At 32.7% G+C, this 24,790-nt stretch overlaps 1 protein-coding gene across 6 annotated transcripts in view; it reads right to left on the minus strand.

Annotated features, from left to right (window-relative positions):
- The window catches only part of CARF (calcium responsive transcription factor), a 52,244-nt gene that overhangs the window by 3,602 nt on the left and 23,852 nt on the right, over nt 1-24,790 (minus strand). For 3 of the 6 annotated variants that reach the window (XM_074299005.1, XM_074299006.1, XM_074299007.1), the window contains 8 exons: nt 13,518-13,707; nt 9,777-9,900; nt 8,288-8,431; nt 6,726-6,959; nt 4,047-4,209; nt 2,322-2,397; nt 1,532-1,662; nt 751-1,117 (listed from right to left, as the gene is read on the minus strand). In XM_074299005.1, coding sequence (XP_074155106.1) covers nt 751-1,117; nt 1,532-1,662; nt 2,322-2,397; nt 4,047-4,209; nt 6,726-6,959; nt 8,288-8,431; nt 9,777-9,900; nt 13,518-13,707 — 1,429 coding nt within the window. Of the gene's footprint in view, nt 1-750; nt 1,118-1,531; nt 1,663-2,321; nt 2,398-4,046; nt 4,210-6,725; nt 6,960-8,287; nt 8,432-9,776; nt 9,901-10,845; nt 10,912-13,517; nt 13,708-24,790 lie in introns of those variants that run through there. The other 3 variants (XM_074299008.1, XM_074299009.1, XM_074299010.1) reach the window with 3 other exon arrangements.

Raw genomic sequence — 24,790 nt, forward strand, 5'->3', positions numbered from 1 at the left:
TTTTCCTTTCAGTAGTGGTTTGTCTATCCTACAGTGTCAAACTTCAGACAAACTGCTACAAATAAGAAAAGAAAGGAAAAATCTACTACTCCTCTCAGTTACAGCTAGTAGTTTACTTGAAATGGATAAAGCCCATTATTGCTTACAGAGACTGTGGAAAATGGGTTCATTCATCATTTTCAGATTTCCTGGAGCCAACAATTCAACCTTTGTGATTCCTGGCTAAAATTCTTATTTCTTTTTCTTCCTATACAATTTGACTGATTATCAATTCTATTTTTTCTTCTTTTCTTCCCCCCTTAGTCCTTTCATTTTTTTAAACTTCCCATAACATATATACTTTCATCCTTTATCCTTCCATTAGAAGTTTCTTCATTTTTATTCATGAAGTACATTACTCTTCACACCTTCAAAATCTTGGTTTTGCACCTTTGTTGATTTTAGTTTTGATTAAATTTAGCGATTTAAATTTTGAACTAAGAAGCTGGGAAGGACAATAAAAAGAAGCAGAATAAAATAAACATGTTTAATTTTAAATAGCGAGATTTTTCCTTCTTTCTTTTTGTTTTATATATTTATTTTTGATGAGGCAATTGGGGTTAAGTCCCTCTTTCTTTTGCAGTTTTATTTTTACTCGAGTGAGATTGTAAATCTATTGAGCAAACCATAAATTTTCTCTTGCATGTATTCTTATATTGCTAGTTTCATAAATAGTAAAAGTGGCAAAAATGTAGGCAGATTTCAACTTACTAAAAGTAGGATGGCTGTTCACAATCCTGATTGGAATGGTTTGCACATCTCCCAAAAAAATCTGATGAATACTTCCTTCTAGGTTTCTTGTATCCTCAACACCTCCAACTGCTACCAATTGGCCCATTGTAACAAGGTTCTGATCTGGCCCTGGAAGGTTCCCCAAAGCAGAGGAAGCAGGATGATTCTGTGTCAGGCAGGTTCCTGCTTGAAGGTTATGTCCTTGAGTGAGCACGAGAGAATGGTTCATAACAGCACTTCCTACTGAATCCAGAAGGTTTGCAGAAGTAGAATGAGAGTGACTATTTACTGATATCAAAGCAGTTGTTCCATCAGTAGAAGTGAATGCTGGTTGCAATTGTAAACCCTTTAAAACATAAAAATCGATTACTAAAATGTCTAACTTAGGCACATTTTTTTTTTTCTTACAGGATACTGTTCTTCATTCAGACACTTGATACTTGGGACAAAAAATAATACTGGTTAAGTTTTCTTCCTCTAACATCCTTTGATTCTATCATTATACCATACTAAGAGGAGAAAGGAGAGTGTGTTAAGGGGGTGAGAACTTTAAGTAAACTTTAAGTATTAAAATTCAATTCAATTCATATTCAGTATATCATCAGTCAATGTAAAAAGTGCTAGGTTATTTCTAAAATGGAAATTTATAAGGAATAAATTCTCTGTGAAAATTATCATAATCTTTCTATCAAGAAAAAAAAAAGTTCTTTGAAAATCTGAATGGAAATAATTAAACTTGGCTGCTTTGTTGAACACCTACCTGCAACTGGGCAAATATTTTGGGCTGAAGTGAAGAGAGTGAAGATAGCAAGTGGGCTGTCTCTGGAGACAAAGACTCCCCTGTCTGATTTGCTTCCACTTTAGTGATAATCGATTCTCCTGGTGAGCTTCCTAAAGTATATCACATCACCAATAAACTGTTAAAACAAGAACTATTTCTATTGAATTCTAGGGCAATTTATTCCAGTCCCTAATTACTTGAGTTGGTTTGAAAAACTGGATTATAGAACATCATAAAGTTAATCCCTTCTTCATGTTTTTAGGCAAAGTAACACCTAAAATTCTCCAGATATATAAGAACCCTATCCTAGTTGCTGTTGTTTAGAAATCTCCCTTCATAACTTTCACTCTCTTGTTGTTGCCTCTTTATATGCAATATCAGTAACCAATCAATAACAGCATGCCTACTATGTATATTAACCAGCACTGTGGTAATAGGCACCAAGCTTTTTTGGTATCAAGATAAAAAATATCTGAAAAGACTCTTGGAAGATTAAGCTCAGAATAAAAAAAGTAACAATTACATTGCAGAAAGAAATAGGAATACAAAAAAAAAAATCACAAGGCCTTAACTTTTGGGTCAAAGGTACCTTTTTGGTTCAAACCACCTCAAGATGGTTGCTGATAGAACTTTCTTAGCTCTCTAGTTAGGTTAACTAACTGATTATCTTTTTTATTTATAAGAAAACATGCAAATTGGTCTTTAGGGAAATTTGCAATTGGTCAGATTCAGTTAAAATATATTTTAATTATATTTAGCATGAGCCTACCCTCAGTGGATGGCGATGCAAATGTAACTGTTACAGTCTCAGTGAGAATGTTCGCACTGTCTGAAGTCCACTGGAACTGAAATGAAAAACAAACTATTCAGTAAACATATGAAAAATATACATATCAAAGGAATGATATTGAAAATAATTAATAATTATTCTCTGTGTATTTTTAAAATTACAGTTATCTTTTAGTATGCATTTGTTCTCTTTATATCTGGGTATTTAATTATATTACAATGCTATAACCCCTGCCAATCAAATATAAAATAAAAATACGTCTGCATAACTTTTAGGATTTTAACATCACTGCAAAAAATGATAAAAGTAATGAGAATGACTCTAAAAGCCACAAGAAAATAATATTTCGTCATGGTATATTTCTTCAAGTGTGCCTAGAAATCTAGAATCATCTTTGATATGCAAGGTATTCCATTTGAAAGGAACCAAGAAGAAATCCTTAGTACCTGAACCCCACCATTGCAGTGGCTTCTTCCTCTTATCTCTTTTCCCTTATCAAGAAGGAGGTTAATAGAAGAGAGAAATGGGTTAAAGACAGGATTAGAGCTGGGATCCTCATCCTAACCTCACAAAGATTATAGGGTGAATGAAGGATTAATCCTACGTTTTGAAATCTTGAAGTGACAAGTCACTTAGCCATGTTAGCCCTCAGTTTCTTTATTTATAAAATGAGGGGTTCTGACTCAATGGCCCTGACTATAGCATATTTTAACATAGTTGTTTTCATCTTCTCTCCTTCACAATAGCATGAGCTCCCTGATACTAGAAATTGTTTTCTGCTTTTCTTTGTATCCCAGGCCCTTAATAAGAGTTTTCTGGCTTGACTATAAAGGTCCCTTGTAGCCCTAAATCAATGACCCCATCACCTTATCTATTATGCCTTGTTTTTTTGGTTAAACTGCCTACTTTGTCATCTATTAACTACATATTTCATCTGACAATGTGAAAATGAGTTTTTTTTCTTCCCAGGCCAGATGATCTAGGAAATTCAGATATACCAGATCTGTGCCGTATGATCTGAGAATAAGAGGAATAGGATGGAGTTCACTATCTTTTTAGGGATGAGCCACATATGAAAACCAATCTCATTACTCTGTAGTTGCAAGTGCATGTAGTCTACCCGATGATTTCACTATTTTAACTATACCATCAGTAAAATTTGGAATAAACTTTTTTTAGTTATAATTAAGATAATTTGAATAAATTTACATCAATAAATTGTTTGGGAAATGAAAATAATTAAGTACCACTTGTCTGTCCTGGGATGACACTAGCTTTCTTGTCTAAAATAATGGGGCTGGACTAGATCTTGCAACTTTCTATGAGTCTGTGAACTAATGTTGTTAAGGAGAAATCCATCAATCCTTAGGGATTTATGTTTAGATAACAAACACTCCATTATCTACTGCTAACACTTAATTTATATTTATAATTTCCTTTACAAAGTAAATATTCTGGTCTAGTCTTTTACATGAAAATTTACTATTCCTACTTGGTCAAGAAAACAATGCTATAAGCTTAAGAGAAATAACATGCATATTGTCAGAGTGACTTTTTATTGGATAAATTATTTATTTTTATAATAAATTCTAAGAAGTAAACTAAATGCTGGTTAACGTCATAAATGGAACCTATCATAGACACAACAGTAAAAGGAAGCTAAATAAGAACCATAAAAGAAATTAAATGAACTTCCAATCATACCGTAGCTGGAGGAGTTTCTGAATTATACACCATCTCCCCGTTTCTTAAGGACTTCTGTACCTCATGAATATGATTTTTTATGTCATTCACAGTTGGGAAAAAAGACAAATTATGTCTTTCAGGTATCTCATCAGGCTTAAACAATTCCCTCTCAACAAATTTTCTGTATGAAAAGGGAAAAATAATAAAATATATATGAAACCAAAACCAGAAATATTTTTTCTATATCAAGTATGGCTTATTAACTCCATAACTTTTTTATATTTTCCCACTTTAAATTTTTCTACAATAGAGTGTTCTAGACCATACATGGATAAGAAAACTTTAATGTTTTATTTCTTTAAGTGACTACATGTAAACTATTTTGGCATTTAATGGGGATAACTGAAAAAAATAAACCTTTTCTGCCCCAGGAAAACTAAGGGAGCATTAATAGAATAGTACAGTGGAATGGAATAATATATGAAACATAATGTACATAAAGAGATATGACTAGGAAAGTAGTAATTATACCAATTAAATGTGAAATATATGATGAAAAAGAACATACATACAGAATACTGGAGCTATTATTAGATAAACCATGATATGGTTTATCTAATGACATCATATACAAAAAAATATATTCATGTCATGCTATAATACTGTCTTTAGAGTCTGCATTTAAGATCTTTTTTAGGTGAAATCATATTATAACTTAGCCCTCTGATAATATTATGAAGTCTCTAAAGAAGAGGGTTCAAGATTTACTAAATTATGAATTTTAACATGTCATATTCATATAGGAATTCTTAACTTGGAATTCATTAATTTTTATAAAAACATTTTGGTAACTGTATTTCAATATAATTGGCTTTTCTGGGTAATAAATTCATTAAATTATGGATTTAAAAACATTATTCTAAGGTTTAGGTCTGCCATAGGTCTGCCAAAAGGGTCCATGACAAAAAAAGATTAAGAATCCTTACTCTAGTATATATTAAGTATGAAGTAAGAAAAAAATGCTAAGATGATTGCTATCATTAAGATCTATAAATAATCACACAGAAAAGTTATTGGGATTTTCCCAAAGGAATGCATGAAGATAACAAGTACCAGCCTGGATTGCAAAGATCATCAACTGATTTTGAACTCTCCATCTCTGATACTAGCTATGTGATCATGGACAAATTGCTAAATTTCAGCATGAAAAAATTTTCTAAACTTCAGGTTACTCGTCTGTAAAATGGAAATCATAATAATATGTTTAAGTACCTACCTCCCAAAGTTGATAAGAGAAGCAAATAAATAATGTATATAAAATGTATTGTAAACTTTAAAGTACGATATACATGCCAGCCATCACTGTTATTATTAACATGATGAAAAAGACTTCTGGTTCTCAAATGACCTAATTTTAAGTGAAAAAGTTTAATTATTTGTTGCATATCAAAGAATTCTGAACAAAAATCTACAGGTCAATTTCCTTTAAAAAAGGGAACATCCAAATTCATCCATTACAATTCATCCACCACACAAGGTGCCTCATTAAATATTATGTAAAATATTTCAAATATCTAGGTCACTAGATAGGTCTTAGTCCTAAGTGCACAGATATTTTTCTGTGGCTATTTTTATTTTAATATGATCTGACAAATACACTATTTTAAGTTAGTTTAGAGATATTCAAATTTGCTAGATTTGAATACTGTATACATGGTTGGAAACACTGGATTTCACAGTACTGTGATTTGCCATAATCCTGCTAGGAAATCATTGGTTAAGGAAGAATCATATTTTCTAATATAACCACAACATTTTGCTTATCTACTTAGTGAAAAAGGATTTAACAGCTAGGTGGCATATTGGATCAAGCACTGGATTTGGAATCCAGCCTCAGATATCATATAAGACCAGGCAAGTTATTCAATCACTGTTAGTCTCAGTTTCCTCATCGGTAAAATGGGGATAATAATAGTACCTATAATTCACAGGATTGTGAGACTATGAGAACATATGTAAAGTATACTGAAAATCTTAAAGGCTAGTTATTATTTATTCTGTAGCCATAATATGTTAGGACCAAGGATATAAAGACAATAACAAAACAGTCCCTCTCCTCATGGAGTATCCCTACTGAAGGGATATAATATATGCACAGATTAAGTATAATAAAGGCAAAATTTAAAAGGAAGAAAGCTTTAATAAGGAGTTGAGACCTGAGCTGAGCCAAGAAGGGAAGACAAAGTGTCTAGGAAATAGAGATGAGGAAGGAGAGCCTTCCAGGAATGAGAACTAAAATAAAAAACCACATAGAGGCAGGGAATGGAATTCTGAGTTCTGGGAATGACTAAAAAGTTCTGTAACAGAAATTTATAAAGGGGAGTAATATGAAATAAAATTAGAGAGGTAAGTGGGAACCAAATTAATTGCAAAAGGCCTTAAATGCAAAACTAAGGAGTTTGTATATTATCTTCCAAACAATGGGGAGCTACTGAAATGTTCAAGCAGGGGAATTAAATGGTCATATTTAATGATCTTAGTAAGATTATTTGGGCACCTGTGTGAAAATGGATAGGAGACCAATGAAGAATCTATACCTGTAGTCCAGGCACAAGGTAAGGAGTGATAGCTATGTAAATGGAGAGAAAGAATAGATGTTGAACACAACTTTAAACCAATATCTTGTTTCCATTATACCTTAGTTGTTTCCTCACTGCATAGACTTGTTCTATTCCCTGAGATACCAGTTCTCTGATCTTATCTGCTACTTGTGGATGTAGACGTGAGGATAAAGTGCAATTCTCATCCCGAACTGTATCTTCCTCATTTTCAAGTGAAGACACAAGAAGAGGGGAAGGAGAAGGAATGAGGCAAGGTTTCTGCAGTTCATGATATTGATGAGCCTTTCGGGTGGGCAACTGTACATACCACCTAATAAAGAGGAAAAATTATAAATTAAGGCATAAAACAGACATAAGGAAAATAATTTCTACTGAAACTATCAAGAAAAGAAATCTAGTAATACAAAACTTCATGATAACACAATTTTATAGGAAATTATAACATATGCTCTGTTCAACTTTTGTCAGATTGTATTCCAATTAAAAAAAAAAAAACTGTAAGCCTTTATAAACCTTTTGACAGACCTAAAATTGAAAAGACAGTGGAGATCAGAGTATTACATACATATAATTTTATATCAAGTCCTATGTCATTAGAATTTTACTTCACAATAAAAAGGCAATACTGTCAACCATCATATCCTGAAATGGGCATCACCCCATTTACCCTCCAATTTACCCCAATTAAGCTTCTGCACTGCACCTACCATCCTTTCATCCAAAGAGTGGATGTGATTCAGAGCCTGCTGAGCTATTTGGGATACTCTTCGCTCACAGGGGCTCAACAACACTGCCTCCACAGCACTCTCAGCTCCTGTTGGCCCAATGAGCAAGAGAATCAACTGGAAATCAAACACAGGTCTCTTGTATGGCAATGCAGAAAGCAGCCACTAGGCAAATGAACTAGCTTTGAAGGATAGTATTTGAACTGATGTTTTTATACATGTTTGCAATGGTAACTTGATGAAATGAAAATTACTTACAGTATCACACACATTGGATCAAAAGAAGATTCCATTTTGCTCATTTCCCATGTAACTAAATCTTTTAAAGGCCACATGAAAGCAGGATATTACATGGTTACATAACAACAGTCAAACCTGGCCTAAGTTAACAAAAATGAGAAATTTAGAGATAAGGCTAACTCTACTTTCTTATTTAATACCTAAATGGTGAGGGCAATATATCATGTTAAGCTCTTATTTTATTGCAATTTATTTTTATCACATTGTAGCAAATTATTGTCAGGTAAAATCTCTGTTAAGGAAACAGAATAACTTATTTAAACTCAATTATCAATTTTTTCCTTTTCTTATATATTTGGTTATCATCAGTAAAACCGAAGTTGGGATTTTTAATTAGGTTATAGAAACTATAATAAGATCATTTTGAAAAAAAACAAAAAAACAAAACCCAAAACATGGTTTGTAAACTCTTTGTTAATGCTTATTTATGATACCATCTATAAATTCCAAGAATGGCACAAAGAAAAATCTTCTTAATCCTTAGTAAACTATTAGTGAGAATATTTCTTTAAAAAAAAAAAGATAAACTGTCCTTAGATATTTACTAATTTTAGGGATTCTCTCAATTTAGCTGATAAAATGAAAATATCAAAGAAAAGTATGAAACTCATACCTGATAACCCCTCCAGCTTCTATCATATTCTTCTTCAACATGTTAAAGGCTTTCTCCTGTTCCATTCTGATGATTTTCTTATCAATTTTGGGGTCAGTAGAAACTCGATATTCAGGAAATTTCTGTACCTTTTTAATGTAAATACTGTAAAAATGAAAGGATTGTGACAGCTTAATATATAATATTTCCAGGGAATTCTAAATTATTGACACATGCACATATACACATCAACACTCATACTTCTTAAGAGATTCATAAAAAAATAAATTGAGCACAAAAGGTTATTTTTCAGCATATATCAACACTACACATTACATAAAACTTCATGAATGCCTAATAATGATCTTTTCTGCTGGCTCCTTCAGCCAATTTAGCCAAGAATCTGAGGAGTTTTTGTTAATGTTATCAGAGACCTAGCCTTTTTCTCTACTACTATTACTACAAACAACCTCACAACTCTGTTATTATTTTAATAATCTACTATCTGTTCTTATTTCTAGTCAAGCCCCACTCAAAGTTACTGTGCACAACAAAATTAGACTGATATTTTGCTGCAACATATCATACACTCTTACTGTAATGCCTTTTTTTTTTTTTGTTTTCTTTTGATCTGATCTAAGCCTTTCAATTAGGTGCTCAAGGTTTTCCATAACCTGATCCCACATGATCTACCCAGCCTTGTTTCTGTTTTTTGCTTCTTCTTCAAACCAAAATTTGTATAGTCCCCCAACAAACATGCTTATTCCATTTTTGAACTGTTATTGTCTATTTTTACCTAGAGGACATCCCCCCCCCCAACATATATACACACCCTTGGCTCTTCTCCAAATCCCATACTATATAACATCTGTGAAGTGTACCCTGATAACTTCAGGTCATACCATATTCTCACAAGCATATCACAAATGCACTTATTTTGCTCTCAAATTGTTTTGTATGTACTTTGCTTCTTGAACAAGACTATGAGTTCCTCATGAACATGGATATCATCTTAAACTTTCATATTTACCAGTATCTAGCAATCTGTTAAGGAAATAGTAGGTACTCAGTAAATATTTGTTGATTTATGGAGAGGTACTGAAAGTCAATTCACTGAAAAATATATAGAAGCTTAAATTTTTATATTCTTTGCATAATGAAAAATATAAATTTCCCTTTGAGATGTAAATATAAATATTGCCTAAATTAATGCAATCAGATTAAATATGAAAATTACTGTGCAGTGAGTTAATAGTATTTTTAGAATATTTTGTGATATGAGATCTGATGCTAAAATAAAGTATTACAAAGTCTCACAAAATTCCAATTACTAGTTTGTTCCACTTTTTGCCTTTCCTTTTTATGGGGCTTTGAGGAATACTTTCAATTCCTGAACAAAAATAACAAAGTAACATTTTAAGAAAATTTTCTGATTCTCAGTGTTTTTTATGCTTCTAATTATAATGGTATGTTCCTTACTCCACTGGGTCCTAGTCTAGCTGAAGCTTACCGTGCTGGACAAGTGGCTTTGTAGAGCTGACAGGAAGAGGTGCTGTCCTGCTCACCAGTTTTTTTGGCCTGGAAACCTTTCCTCCTTGGCCCAAACTGACATTCCATCACTATGGCTCTGCTCCCTATGGACAGATACCAACTATTATAATTCAAATATTATATTTCAAGTATCCATCTAATCTAGCCACTAAGTTGATAAATAAATTGCCAATGGCAATAAATCTTTTTTCATAATTATCATTTTAGGGAGAAAGGATAATGGTGGGTACCCAACTAAGGTTAGGTAGAAACAAAAACTGTATCTTGTTCAAGTTAATGCATATTTGTCCCCATTTTTTTTAGCTATAATGTATCATATAAGCATAGCAAACACCTTAAATGTGATGTAATAACACATCACAAAATTGACAATCTTTTTGTTCATTGTGTTTTATAATTATAATACTTTCACTAACATGCTAACTTGTTAAAACAACTGTGAAAAACTTCTTATAAAGTTTAAGCTTTTTGGCTGAATATTCTGTTCCATTGAATAGTGTATTTTATCTTGTGAGATCTTTTTAGTTATTATTATACATAATAAAAATAACTGATATTTATATAGCATTTATATCTTTACCAAGAACCTTAAATCCAGTATCTCATTTGATTCTCCCAGCCACTTTTGAAGAAAGGAAAAGGAGGTCCAGATAAGATAAAGGCCTTGCCCATGGTCTCAATACTAACACATGTCAGAAGCAGGAATCAAAACTAGATTTCTTCCTAACATCAAATTCTTACTTTCCCCTATGAGATGATAGGTTTATATTATATAACCTACAGGATTTCCTTCCAAGCTTTAAAGTTAGGTTTCTGTAAACTTCTTAGGAAAAGGAAAGGGGTGTGCTGGTGAGACATAAGAGGCTTCAGTTTTTAAAAATGTTCCCAAAAGTCCCATTCCACATTCAGTAGGAACCTGGTTTATATAGGTCATTAATTCTTGGGAAGGAGATTTTTTGAGGGAGCAGAGGGGATATAATAAAAAGTAATTATGCATTATGTAAGAAAAGTTATTAAATTGTTCATACCTTTTGACCCAGAAACCCATACTACCAGGTTTATACCTCACAGAGGTTAATGGCAGCAAAAGAGGCCTATATGTATGAAAATAATGATAGAAGTATTATTTATAATTATTAAAAAGCTGGAAACAAAATATATGCCCAATGTCAAAGGCTGTATAGATTTTGGCATATGAATGAAATGAAATATTACTAAACTCTGAAAACTAACAAAAAACACCAGACATTGGTATAAAATAATGCTGAAAAATGAAAGTAAAGCCCAAGAAACAATATGTACAATGACTATAAAAGTGTAAAAAAAAGGCAACAAAATTAAGACAACAGACAATGTTGGTACCAAGTAATTCAATTTAAAGTGCATATTCTTTTTTTACTATTAACAATCAATAAACCACAAAGGTGGAAATTTACTTATATCATAAATATTATTTATTATTATATATTATATTATAAAGATACATTTAAAGTTGTAATTTTTTTAGGTGATTTTGCTTAAATATATTCATTGAAATATACATGAGGGAAGAATTATTGGATCATGTTCATGTCAAAACCCACTATAACAATTTAAAAAATTATTTTAAAGTAACAATGTTTTCTGAGTATGAAATAACTTGAAAAATGCAAGACAGAAACTCAGACCTCTAAGAATCCTAAATCCTTTGGGGAACCAACTTGCCAGCTCCCAAGAACTTGGCCTTCTAATGGAAATTAAGAGAACTGCCTGTCTTGTGCAAAGTCACATTTGGGTAGCATGTGTCTCCAAAAGAATTAAAATCTCTGTTATTCTTTGAGTAACAGATTTACATATAATACCATCCTCAGTATCAAATTCTGGCAATAGGTAGTATGCAAAACTAGCTATAGAGGTTGAGCTATTATACCCAAACTACAGAAAATGAGCTCAGAAGTAGAGACTATCCTTAAGAGAACTACATCAAAATGCATTTAAACAAGTTAATCCTTTTACTTTTATTAAATGTTATTCAGTATTATATTATATCATAGTATATTTTATATTAATATGTATAGCATATTATAATGTGAAATCAATTGATTACAATGATAATCCAACAAAATAAAAGTCTCCAGGGAGTAATGAACACCTGGACAGGCAGAGCCTTTGATAAGAAATTATAAGAATGTTATACTATGCTAGGATGGTAAAAGGCTTAAAGGAAACATTCTGGTCTGCAGACACCCTGAAAAAGAATTCTGGAATTAAATATGTTCTATATTGAATTGCTTGATGTGTAGGAGAAGGGGTTGGGGGGAAGGAGGGGAAAATCTGAAACACAAGGCTATGCAAGGTTCAATGTTGAAAAATTATCCATGCATATATTTTGAAAATAAAAAGCTTTAAAAATTAAAAAAATATGTTCTCATGTAGAATAATATATTCTCATGTAGAGTAAACTTGAGCAAATAAGTTTTATACCTTTTCTCTCTCCCCACCACCTCTAATACTTCAAGTGAATCTAATCCTTCCAGCACTGCATCTGAGATTCCCCAAATTGGGTATGAGGCTTCTACAATTTACTGTTACATAAAACATTACTCATCTCAGGACCTCTTTAAGCCTTGCTTTGTCCTAAAGTGAATCTTTTGAGATAACATTAAACTATATTTCTAGAAACTGTGGTGCTGATATATATAATTTCAGGGACATGAGTTAGAAAATTCCAAGATTTAATTCCATCAATAAGACTTTAACTATTTATGCCATGTGAATATTATATAACTTTCATATTATTCCCCTTATGATAGATAGCAATTAAATTATTTTATAATTATTTCTCATCCCCCAAAACTTCTAGTAAACATAAGTAAGAACAGTGATGTTAATGGGAAAAAGAAAACTCAGAGATGATTATTATTTGTTTTAAGTAATAATATTCTGCTACTACTACATTTTTTTCCACTAAGGGCTTATTCTGATGCCTCACTAATGTAAAGGTAGTGTTGGGTACCTAAATAAAACACCAGTGAAACATAGGGTTCAAAAATCCCTTTACTTAAAAAAATTTTTTAAACCTTAAAGAGAGGCCAAGCAAAGGATTATATATATCATCAGAAGACTAAATTCATCAGAGGAGTTTTCATCTTTATAGGAAAAAAAAAACTACAGTGATGAAATCACAAATTTTAAAAAATATTAATTTATATTAATATTGTTGAGAAATTTTTTGTTTTTCAAACTAGAAAGAACATTATGAATTTGTGTTTTAAAATAGGTAATTTTTAGATTAGAAAGCTGATTTATTTACTGACAGGTTTTTTGTTGTTGTTTAACTTTTATTTAAATCTGCCAACATTTAGATAATGAGAAACAGTATAAGGTAGTGAGCAGCTAAAGCTAGTATTGGAGTTGGGTTCAAGTTCCAATTCTGACATATCTTGGCAGTGTTTCCCTGGGCAAGTTGCTTAACCCCTCCATGTCCCATGAAGCACACTGAGACTGCAAATTACTGAAATGTTGCCCATCTACATTGGTAGAGAGGATTTCCTCACCATCAGTTCCTTACATTAATAAAATCATAGGATTAGAGGAGATAAAAAAAAAAAAAAAAACAACCTTCCACCTAATTATCATCTGTTAAAGTGAAAATGCATAATCTCAGGAAAACCTAATTGTCTATGGGAAACAAAGTATTAAAAATACTCTTCAAACTTGCCTGCATTGACAAAAGGGATTCCATCATATGGAACATACTGGGATTTCCACATTAAGCGTGTAGCAGGTTTTGCTGGGCTTGGAGATTGGCGTGTCCCCCATATAGTCTTTGTCTGCTGCTTGTGAAGTGTTAGTACACTTTCTAATTCTGTCTCACTCACACAATAACCACGGTATGAATCTCCAATTTTCTGCATGGATTAGTTAAATAAGAAAAGAAAACTTGCTTTACTGAAAAAGAAAACTGAGATATTTTGGTATTTTAATAATATTAATAACCTGTTAGGTTGTGGTATAACCAGAATATTAATTTTATACTATAAAGTATTTAGCCCATTGCATGGCACTTAGTAGACACTTAATAAATGTAAAGTATTGCTTAAGAGAAAAAAATAGCACTCCATTAAAAATTTAAAATACAATGGATAAGGAAAATGTATATAGTAGGTAGGGAGTAGCAACTTTTTAAAGCTGGGAGTACATATGCTATATATATATAGCACATATACATATGAGTACCTAGTACTCAAAGTCTAGTTAAAAAATATTTTAGTTTATTAAAGCAAAGAGAAACAAGTGGACATTATGGTACTTTGTCTCTGAGTAGTATAAAATGAAGTCACTAACAAGATACAACTTAAAAACAACTTGATTACTTCTTTCATGAGGCAATGAATCCCAAGTTTAACCACTGAACATCTGTCTATATCCAGATTCTATAAAGAGATCTACCAAAAAAATTCATTCACATGACTACTCTTCTAGAAAAAACCAAGGACTACTATAGAAATGAGATATCTAGAGCTACAAGATTATACAGTTTTCTTTTATAGACTACAAGAATGGGAATATAGACTAATGTAGGATTATAGTTGTAATAATAATAATAAGTAATCTAGCTCCTCTATTGTCAAACTGATATTTTAATTTTGGAAAATAATTTAATAAATATAAAGAAACTGGTAAATGTTTTGCTATGCCTACACTTTTAACCTACAGAAAAATTTCCCTATACTAAAAGGAATTATATTGATTCCAATTTTTAAATTAAATTAAATTAAAATGTTTATTTCTGGAATAAAACAAGTACAATAAAAGCAGATGCATAAATATATATATGTGTAAAATTATTTATTCATAAAATAGAAGATGAAAATCTAATTGTCTACATGAATTCTTATATATGTATAACAGCTGAAACACTAGATTTTAAACTAGAATTTTACCTAAGTGACAAATTCAGAATTAGCTAATATAGTTTCTGATTATGTGAGGAGATAAAGAAAAGGTTTTATAAACTGACAATGACATCATAACTAATGTCAAACTCTAACTATAGAGACCATAACATAACCTTACCAGAAATATATCATCCCAACACATCAAAAAAAAAAAATCCTAATAATCTTAAAGTTGCTTTAAAAAGCAACTTTAAAAAATAAGCAAAAGCAGAAATTTTTTTTTTCTGTCAATTTTAAGCTAGATATCAAGTTCAAGCGAATTTGTGTGGATAAGGTACAACCTTTTACAGAACATGACTGGAGATATGGAAACAACCTGAAAACGTAAGCAATGCTTATAAAAGATGACACTGAAAATTCAATTAGGAAATAAATGCACTAAAAGAATATCCTGTTATAAGACTTCAGGGTTAGAAATTATTTCAGAATGTGAAAACGATAGGACTTTCCCCAACTCCTACTTGATAAGTTTTTAAAATTATAGTAATCCTTTAACCTCAGCTTTATTCATACAAAGCTCTACTATAACATCTAACTAAGGTAAGGAGCTAACCCTAGGTTCTTTAAAGCTATACTAGCAAAGTTCAAAGTTAGACTTTGATTCTAGGAATAATTTTTAAGAGAACCTCAGGAGAAGATGTCTTTCATGAGGAGGCTAGACTCCTGGTGATGAATTTTTTGGCCATGACAACTCCATAAAAAAGAAAGTAAACCAGATGCCTTTCACTCTTTCAAAATCTTCTTCCACTTTTGAAGTGATGGTAACAGAGTATAAAGATGGCTGAGTGCTAAGAATCACTCCATTTTTCATAACATAACTTACTCATAGAAACTATAAATATGAGATTTCTGTCCAATAACTAACAAAAGAACATACTTCTGCAGAAACTGATTTATATCAATCTTAATATTCTAAACAAAAAATGACCGCAAATGCCAAGAAGTTGAGGCTAAGTGGAAAGATGGTTATAGGCTCTTCTTGGAGAAGGAAAAAAAAAAGTTTCTTATTGCCTTTGGTTTTATCAGAGGTAGTAAAAAAACAAAACAACAACAACACCACCACCACCACCACCACCAAAACACCAAAACACCAAACCCAGGACCAATACTTGGTCCTTTTATGTGGCAGTAATTCACAAGTATTTGTGTGAGAAATATACCACTGTCAACCAGACCAGAACCAGCTTTTAACCTCTGGTGGCTAGAACAGAACAAAGAAAGTGAAAGATAGGAGAGTCAGGAATCAAACAGAAGTTTAATTTCAAAATGGGGGAAAGACTCACAAGCCAAGACCTATGTGCCAGAGTTCCACCTCTGGGAGATCTAGAGATGGTGTAGGGAAATCTCAAGACACATTCCTATGCTTATGCAGTGAACTGGAGCCTTGACAAAAAGTGATAACTAACAATGTGACAAGTCTGATTCATTGCCAAAACATGGGTATTATAGGTGTTTGTCCAAACTCAGAGATGACTTGCTCCTGGTGTGAAACAATTCTAGGATTTTTCTGTGGCTAAGATCACCCAGAGGGTGAGCTCAAAGGATTGTTGTTATGTCAAGCTCAGGGCACAGCCTGCTTCTTGGGTCTTTGCTTTGGAAAACAGGGGGCCTCCTAATAGTATACCATTAAGATAAGTGTAGTTTTATGCACTCACACCTATTTCAAAGTATGATAAAGCATGGAAATTCTTAAGTTCCTATTAAGATCTTCTCAATTTAATCAGCATATACTTTAATAATGAATGACTATTATGTAAAGGTTGGCATTGAAGAGAACAGTAAAAAACATTTTGAAAAATATTTCAGGACTAAAAGATATCATCAGGTTAAATGCAATGGCTCCAGAGGGCCAATGATCATACACACTTCCTTCCTTCTGGTAGTTAGTGAATTACAAATGAAAGATTACATATACTTTTTCAGAGGTAGTTACTATGATATTTTGCTCTTCTTAACTATTTTTCTTTATTATGGAGAAGAATTATTTTTTGTTTGGGGGACAGTGACTAGAAAATGCTACAAAAAAGCATAATTTTTTATAAAACAAAGCAGTTCAAGAATAAGAAAAACGGCTTGGCCTAGAGATTATGCAGAAGCTTTATATACATATACATCATAAACATTTTCTTACTGAAGAAACAAAACAAATTAAATTTAAAAAATGAAATGGACTATATTATAATAGAAAGGAAAAAAATTATTAATGAAGTAGAAGTTACTTCCAAATAGACTATCCATGCAGAGAACTGATGTTTTAAAACAAAGATAAAAATCAATACCAAATAAAAAGAAATTATAAAAATGAAAAAGCATGATACACAACTGAGTCAACTAAAACTAGACTATTTAACAAACTTCTGATAATTTTAAAATGGAAAATGGACAAAGGAATGGACTACAATGAACTACCATTTTCAAAGAAATTTTTACTACTATAAATCAATTGCCATAATACAAGACCAAATAAACTTAGAAAATGCTTCTAGCAAGTACTTGGTAGACATATAGGATAGCAAAGGGAAAGATGAGTTTAGATTATAAACTGATTTATAAAAGATAATATAACTCATTTGTTAAACTGAAGTAAAAAGCAACTCACTTCAATTTAACAAACATTAAGTCCTTCTTTACCAAGGCACTAGGACTACAAGGAATAACAAGAACAAAAGGTTCAGTCCTTTTGTAGAAGAAACAACATGTACTCAAATAAGTCAATATAAAATATATTAAAAGTAATAATAACTGGATAGAGCACAAGTGGATAGAGGCCCTGGAATCAGGAGGACTGGAGTTCCAATTCATACCCAGACACTTTTAACTTACTAGCTGTATGATTCTAGGCAAGTAATTTAAACCCAATTGTATTGCTTTAAAAAAAAAAAAAAAACAAACTACAAAATAATTGTGAGGATGGGAAAGAGTACCTTCAGCTAGGAATCAGGAAAAATTTCATAAAGAAGAGAGACCTTAGCTGAACCTTCAGAGAGTGGAAGATTCCAAGAGACAGAAGTGAAAAAGATAGTCTAGACATGTTGTAAAGGCAGAAAATTGATGATTACATGTGAATAACAACTGGTTGGAATATCACAAGTGCAAGGGAGAGTAATGCAAAATCAGCTCAAGAAAATGAGTTACAGTATTTTTCCCCAGTTACATTTAAAATAATTTTTTACATTTGTATTTAAAACTTTTGAGTTATAGACTCTCCTTTATCCCCCCTTCCAATCCCCATTAAGGACAAGTGAAGCTAAGCAAAACGTTTCCATAAAAGTCATGATGTGAAAGAATATGTAGATTTCCCCTCCCCCCCCAAAAAAAAACCCTCAAGAAAAATAAATTAAAAGAGAAAGAGAAAAAAAAGGAGGGAGGGAAAGAAGGAGCAGAGAAGGGGGAGAAAGAGGGGGGAAGGAAAGAGGAAAGGGGAGGGGGAAGAAAGAGAGGGAGAGAGACAGAGAGACAGAGAGAGAGACACAGAATGCTTCAATCTGTATTCAAACAATTAATTCCTTCTCTAGGTATGGATAGGATTTTTCCTCATTAGTCCTTCAGAATAATAATCATGGATCACTGTATTGCTGAGAATAGCAAAGTCATTCATAACTGATCATCCCACAACATTGTTATTACTTTGTACACAGTACATTCGTTTTGCTTGAGTTCATGGAGGACTTTGCTGGTTTTTCTGAGAGCATCCTGCTCATCATTTCCCATAAAACAATAATATTCCATCATAATCGCATATCACAATTTATTCAGACATTCCCCAGTTTATGGGCATCCCCATAGTTTCCTTTTTGCCCTGAGAAGAGAGCTGCTATAAATATTTTTGTACATATAGATCCTTTTCCTCTTTTAAAAAATTTTCTTTTTAGATTCATGCTTAGTAGTAGTATTGTTAAGTCAAAGGATATATGCATGATTTTATAGCCCTTTGGGCATAGTTCATATCTTTTAATCACTTATCAATTGAGGTATGGCTCTTTTTTTGAATAAAATAAATAAATAAGGCTCAGTTCTTGCTTCAAAATTCTTTTAACAATTACTATTGCTAACTGTATTTTCCCCATTTATTCTATTTTCTTCCTCTTTTTATCATTCTATCACCCTCCCCCTTTCCCATTTACCATTCCCCTTCTACCTTCCTGTTGCATAAGATAGATTTCTATACTCATATGAAGTGAATAGGTGATTTCCTCTTTGAGCCAACTGTGACGAGATTAAGGTTTGCTCACTCTTCCTCTCCTCCTCTTTTTCCCCTCCATTGTAGAAGATTTTTCTTGCTTCTTTTATGGAAGATAATTTACACCATTCTACTTCTCCCTTTCCATTTCTCCCAGTACATTCTTCCTTCACTCTTTAATTTAAAAAAAAATTATCCCTCCAAATTAAACTCACACCTGTGGCCACCATCTATATATACTCATAACAGTCATAATAATGAGAAAAGTCTTATGAGTTCCATGTAGGGAATGTAAACAGATTAACTTTATTAAGTCCCTTATGCTATCCCTTTCATGATTACCTCCTTATGCTTCTCTTGAGTTCTGTATTTCAAAATGGAATTTTCCATTCAGCTCTGATTTTTTTTTCGTCACAAATACTTAAAAGTCCTCTAATTCATTGAACGTCCACTTTTCCCCTGTAAGATTATACTCAGTTTCGCTTGATAGGTAGTTGTAATTCTAGCTCCATTGCTCTCTAGAAAATCCTATTCCAAGTTCTCTAGTCTCCAGGCCTAGCAGAAGCTGCTAGATCGTGTATTATCCTGACTGTAGCTCCACTATACTTGAATTGTTTCTTGATAGATACTTGAAATATTTTCTCCTTGACCAGGGAGTTCCGGAATCTGAATATAATATTTCTGGGAGTTTTCTTTTTAGATCTCTTTCAGGAGGTGATTGGTGAATTCTCTCAATTCCTATTTTATCTTCTAATTCTGGAATATCATGACAGTTTTCCTTGACAATTTATTGAAAGATGATGTGCAGGCTCTTTTTTTGATCAAAACTTTCAGGCAGAGTTATACTTTTAAAATTATCTCTTCTGGATCTATTTTTCCAGATCAGTTGTTTTTCCAATATTTCACAATGAATGGATCCAACCATTCTGTAGAGCAATTTGGAACTATACTCAAAAAGTTATCCAACTGTGCACACCTTTGATCCAGCAGTGTTACTACTGGGCTTATATCCCAGAGAAATATTAAAGAAGGGAAAGGGAACTGTATGTGCAAAAATGTTTGTGGCAGCCCTTTATGTAGTGGCTAGAAACTGGAAATTGAATGGATGCCTGTGATGACCATGTTAGCACCCTGGATACCTTAGAATCAGCCAGAGTCAGGATAAGCAAAAGTCTTTATTCTTGCTCTTTAGCAGTAGAAGTCAAAGGAATGGACAAGTAGGATCTCCATGACCTCACCTCTTTGTCTCCTGCCCAGAAGTGATCCTGGCTAGTCTTACTCCACCCTCTATTCCCTCCTTCAATTCTCTGTATACACCAAACAATTGGGCCAGCACAAGATAGTAGGAAGGGCCATTTTCCAAGCATAGTCTTATAGAATATTATCCAATCGGTAATTAGCCTCAAGTGCTAAGGCTAACAGGATGGACTCTTACTGTTGTGTCACAGACCTTTCCTGCTGACCTTTCAAGTTGTCTTCAGCTGGAAAATTGTCCTTCTCCAGCTTTTTATGCATTCTGATGCTCTCAAATTTGTTTAAAGTCATTGTTTAAAGGAGTTTGGAGTGCTTTGTGGAACAGGGAGTTCCTGCCTTTGCTCTGCCATCTTGGCTCTGCCTCTCCAGATAGAAGTAATCTCAAAGGATAGAGCAATGAAGAGTGGGAAGGATTGAGAAATCCTTCATAAAGAAGGTGGGATTTGAATTGAGTCTTGAAGGAGATCTAAGAGGCAGTGACAAAGAAAGAAATCATTCTAGGTTGTGGGGACAGTCTAAAGACAGAATGGGAAGAAAGTATTGTGGGCAAGAAACAAAAGGTAAACCTAGATGGTGGAATGTTTAAAGAGTGGTAAAGTATGAGACTGGAAAAGGTAGGAATGGGCCAATGTATAAAAGGTTTTAAATGCCAGAGGACTTAATAATTGAACATGGAGGTAAAAAGGGGGAATAATTGAGAGTCAAGGATGACCCTGAGATTGAGAACTGAATTGTTCATGCTTCGTTTTTTGAAGAGAACCGATGAAATCATGGGGTGATGTCTTAATGTGCAAGGCTTTTGTTTGTTTGTTTGTTTGTTTATTTGTTTTTTTTTGGATTTAGGTAAGGTATAGCTGCAAAAAATTCTCAGCCTATTCTTTCTTCTAGAGTCTTCAAAATCCAGTGGCAAAACAGATCACTGACCATGGTCTGGGAGGCAGTGCATGGCTTTGGCAGCTTCCATGCTTGCTCAAGATCTAAGTGCTCTACAATGAAGCTTCTACTGCCTTCATGGTCATTGGAACAAATTGTTCTCATCTACTCATTTCACTGAGGAAAATCTTCATATTCTTAGGGAGACATGCCACTACCCTATCGATGGCTCTGAGGCCCAATGGTGATCTTTAACCTAGTGTAGCCCATCTATTGAGATAATTTTTACTGAGAAATGGTCACTGCATGTTATAGCTTCTTGGAGCCACAAGTGAGAGTTGAATGAAAAGTGGGCACCAAGGGTGGATAAACAGTTTTTAAAAGGGCTTGGCAAGCTCTCATACCAGAGGTGCTAGACCTCCTTGACCACCCTAGACATTCCATGTAGATGGCATACTAGGTTAATGACTGAATAATGACTCTCAATGTAAGAAGTAGATAAGAAAAAAATTCAAAGCAAGTAATAGTTCACTCCATTATAGAAGACAGCATCAATCAAAACAGTGAATGAGTACTCCATATATTCAGAGAAAATAGATTTCAGGGGCAGCTAGGTGGTATGGTGAATAGAGCACCAGCCCTGAAGTCAGGAGGACCTGGATTCAAATCTGGTCTCAGACACTTAACACTTTCTAGCTACATGACCCTGGGCAAGTCACTTAACTTCAATTGCCTCAGTAAAAAACAAAAACAAAAGAATTTCAATTCATTTTCTAGTTTTCAATTGGTGGGATCATTAACAGAGAAAAGTTAGAAAGAAGAATGGATTTGGAGAAAAATGAATTTTGTTTTTGACATTTTTGTCCTTCAAAAAGTAAATGGACCAAAGGGTTGAATTCTATTATGGATGTGATTCTCATCAACAAATTGGTAGAAATAAGAACCTTTGGGTAGACTAACCACTTCTTCCTTGAGTCTATGCTAGAGAAAGAAAGGAAAACCAAGTATAATACAATAAACACTCTAAATTTGGGAAAAGCAGATTTCAAAGAATTTAGAATAAATATAGGGAGAACTGCATGGAATAAAGATCTGTAAGGAAAGTCAGTTAAAGTTGGATAGGAAACTCAAGAATTAATTTTGAAGAACAAGTGCAAAACATTCTGCTATAGAAGACAAATAAAAATTTTGGAAGACAGTGATTTGGATATATTATGAGCTAACACTAAATTTTTTTGTATTTCTCTTTTTTTTTTCTCTTCAATTTTATTTTTAGCTCAAATTTTCTTACATTTCCTCCCCACACTGAAAAAGGAATACAAAAACTGTTATAAATATGTATAGTCAAGTGAAACAAATTCTTGTTTTAGCTACGTTTTCTGAAAATGGCTCACTCTATTCTGAATCCACCCTTTATCTAGATAAAGTTGGGTAGCATGTTTCAACAAATTCTCTAGAATTGAAGTTGGTCATTATGTTGATCAGAGTTGCTTGCTTCAAAGTTATGTGCCTTTATACTACATAAAGACTATTCTGGTTCTGGACACTTTGCATCAGTTCACATAAGTTTTCCCAAATTTCTTTGAAACTATGACGTTTCATCACTTTCATACAGTATGACTTGTTCAGCCATTCCTAAATGAAGGCCTTCTCCTCTTCCTGAGTTTCAAATTCTTTTCTATCACAAAAGAGTAGCTATTAATATTTTTGTATAAATGGGCCTTATTCTTATTTCTTTAATCTCTTTAGGGAATAAACCCAGCAGTGTTATTACTGGCTCAAAGGGTATGCACAGTTTAATAATTTTCTGGGCATAGCTCCAAATTGTTTTCCAGATTGGTTGGACCAGTTCACAGCTTCACCAACAACAGAACTATTTTCCCATGGTTTCCTGGCATTTATCATTTTCCTTTTTTGGTTAACTTTGTCAACCTAATGGACATGTTATAGTACCTCAGAATTGTTTTAACAGATATTTTTCTAATTTTTAGTGATTTAGAGAATCTTAAAAGTATGGCTATTAATAGTTTGTTTTTCTTTTTCTGAAAATTGCCTATTCATATCTTCTGTCCATTTATCAAACTGAAGAATGATTCTAATAAAAGATTCAATTGCCTATATATTTTAGAAATGAGATCTTTGTCAGAGAAACATAGTGCAAAGATTCCCCCTTTTCCACCCTGGTTCTCTTCTAATTGGTTTTCTTTGTACAAAAGCTTTTAAATTTTATTTAACCAAAATTATCTATTTTATCTTCTTTGAAGCTCTTATTTGGTTATGAATTTTTCTGTTCTAGGTCTGACATGTAATTTTTTCCATCTTCCTCTTATTTATTTGTGATATCATCCTTTATATCTAAAGCATGTCTTCCTTCATTTGGAACTTAGCTTGGATATATGATATGAGACATTAATCTATATGTAGTTTCTGTCAGACTACTTTCTAGTTTTCCCAACCGTTTTTATTGAATGATGAATTTTTGCTTCAATAAATGAGATTTGGGAGTTTTATCAAATATTAAGCTACTGTACTCACTTGCCTCTACATGATGTATCTAGATCTGTTCTACTGACCAATCTTTTACCTGATACTAAACGATTTCAATAAGTATGTCTTGTAGTATAGTTTCAAATATGGTATTGATAGGTATATTTCCTTCCACATTTTAAAATATTTTATTTATCTCTTTCAACTAGGTCTTTTTTCCTGCTATTTTGTCTGAGATCATAACTACTAACCCTGCCTTTTTTTTTTTTTTTTTTTTTTTTTACTTCAGTTGAAACATAATAGATTCTGCTCCATCTCCTTATATTATCTCAGTATTTTTAATGCTGGGTGTTTCTTTTAAACAGCTTATTGTTGGATTTTGTTTTTAATCTATTCTGCTATTCTTTTCCATTTTATGAGTAAGTTCATCCCATTCACAATTGTTATTGCCAAATTTTATTTCCTTCCATGCTAATTTGTTGTTTTTTCCTCTCTTTCTTTGATCCCTGAACTTTAAGAATTTGTTTTGTTCCTGACTAAACTTTTTTTTTCCTGTTTCCCTGTTGGATGGGAAATTTTACATACAAACACAAATCAAGAGAAGGCTAAAAAGATAAACATAAATGAGCAATTATAAGAGACAAAACAAAGTTAAACTGCTTATATTTTTATAGAGATGATACATGTATCCCTTCAGAACTCCAAAATTCCCAGGGATCATAAAGGGAGTCTAAATTAGACAGAAAGCCTGAGAGTGATTCTGTCATCTTGATCTTAAAAGAAAAATGAAAAGAAAGAAGAAAATTCCCCTTGGGGGCAGGGACAAGTAAGGAAAAGAAAAAAAAAATAGCAAAAATCATTTTATATAACTGGGTAGATAAGTAAAAGTATATTTAAAAAAAAAGAAGAGTGTTGAGGGGAGCATATGAATTATGAGCTTCATTATCATCAGAATTGGTAAAAGGAGGAAAATAAACATAGAGCTAGTTATAGAAATTTCACCCAATGTATTTTTGCTATTTTTTTTTTTTCTTTTCCTTACTTGTCCCTGCCCCCAAGGGGAATTTTCTTCTTTCTTTTCATTTTTCTTTTAAGATCAAGATGACAGAATCACTCTCAGGCTTTCTGTCTAATTTAGACTCCCTTTATGATCCCTGGGAATTTTGGAGTTCTGAATGGCTCAGTTTCTGTCCTCTTGTCCTGTAGGCTGTTCTCTTGGAATACTGATTATTGCATTAT

Source organism: Sminthopsis crassicaudata, chromosome 3 (genome assembly GCF_048593235.1).
Source record: "Sminthopsis crassicaudata isolate SCR6 chromosome 3, ASM4859323v1, whole genome shotgun sequence".
NCBI classification, from domain to species: domain Eukaryota; kingdom Metazoa; phylum Chordata; class Mammalia; order Dasyuromorphia; family Dasyuridae; genus Sminthopsis; species Sminthopsis crassicaudata.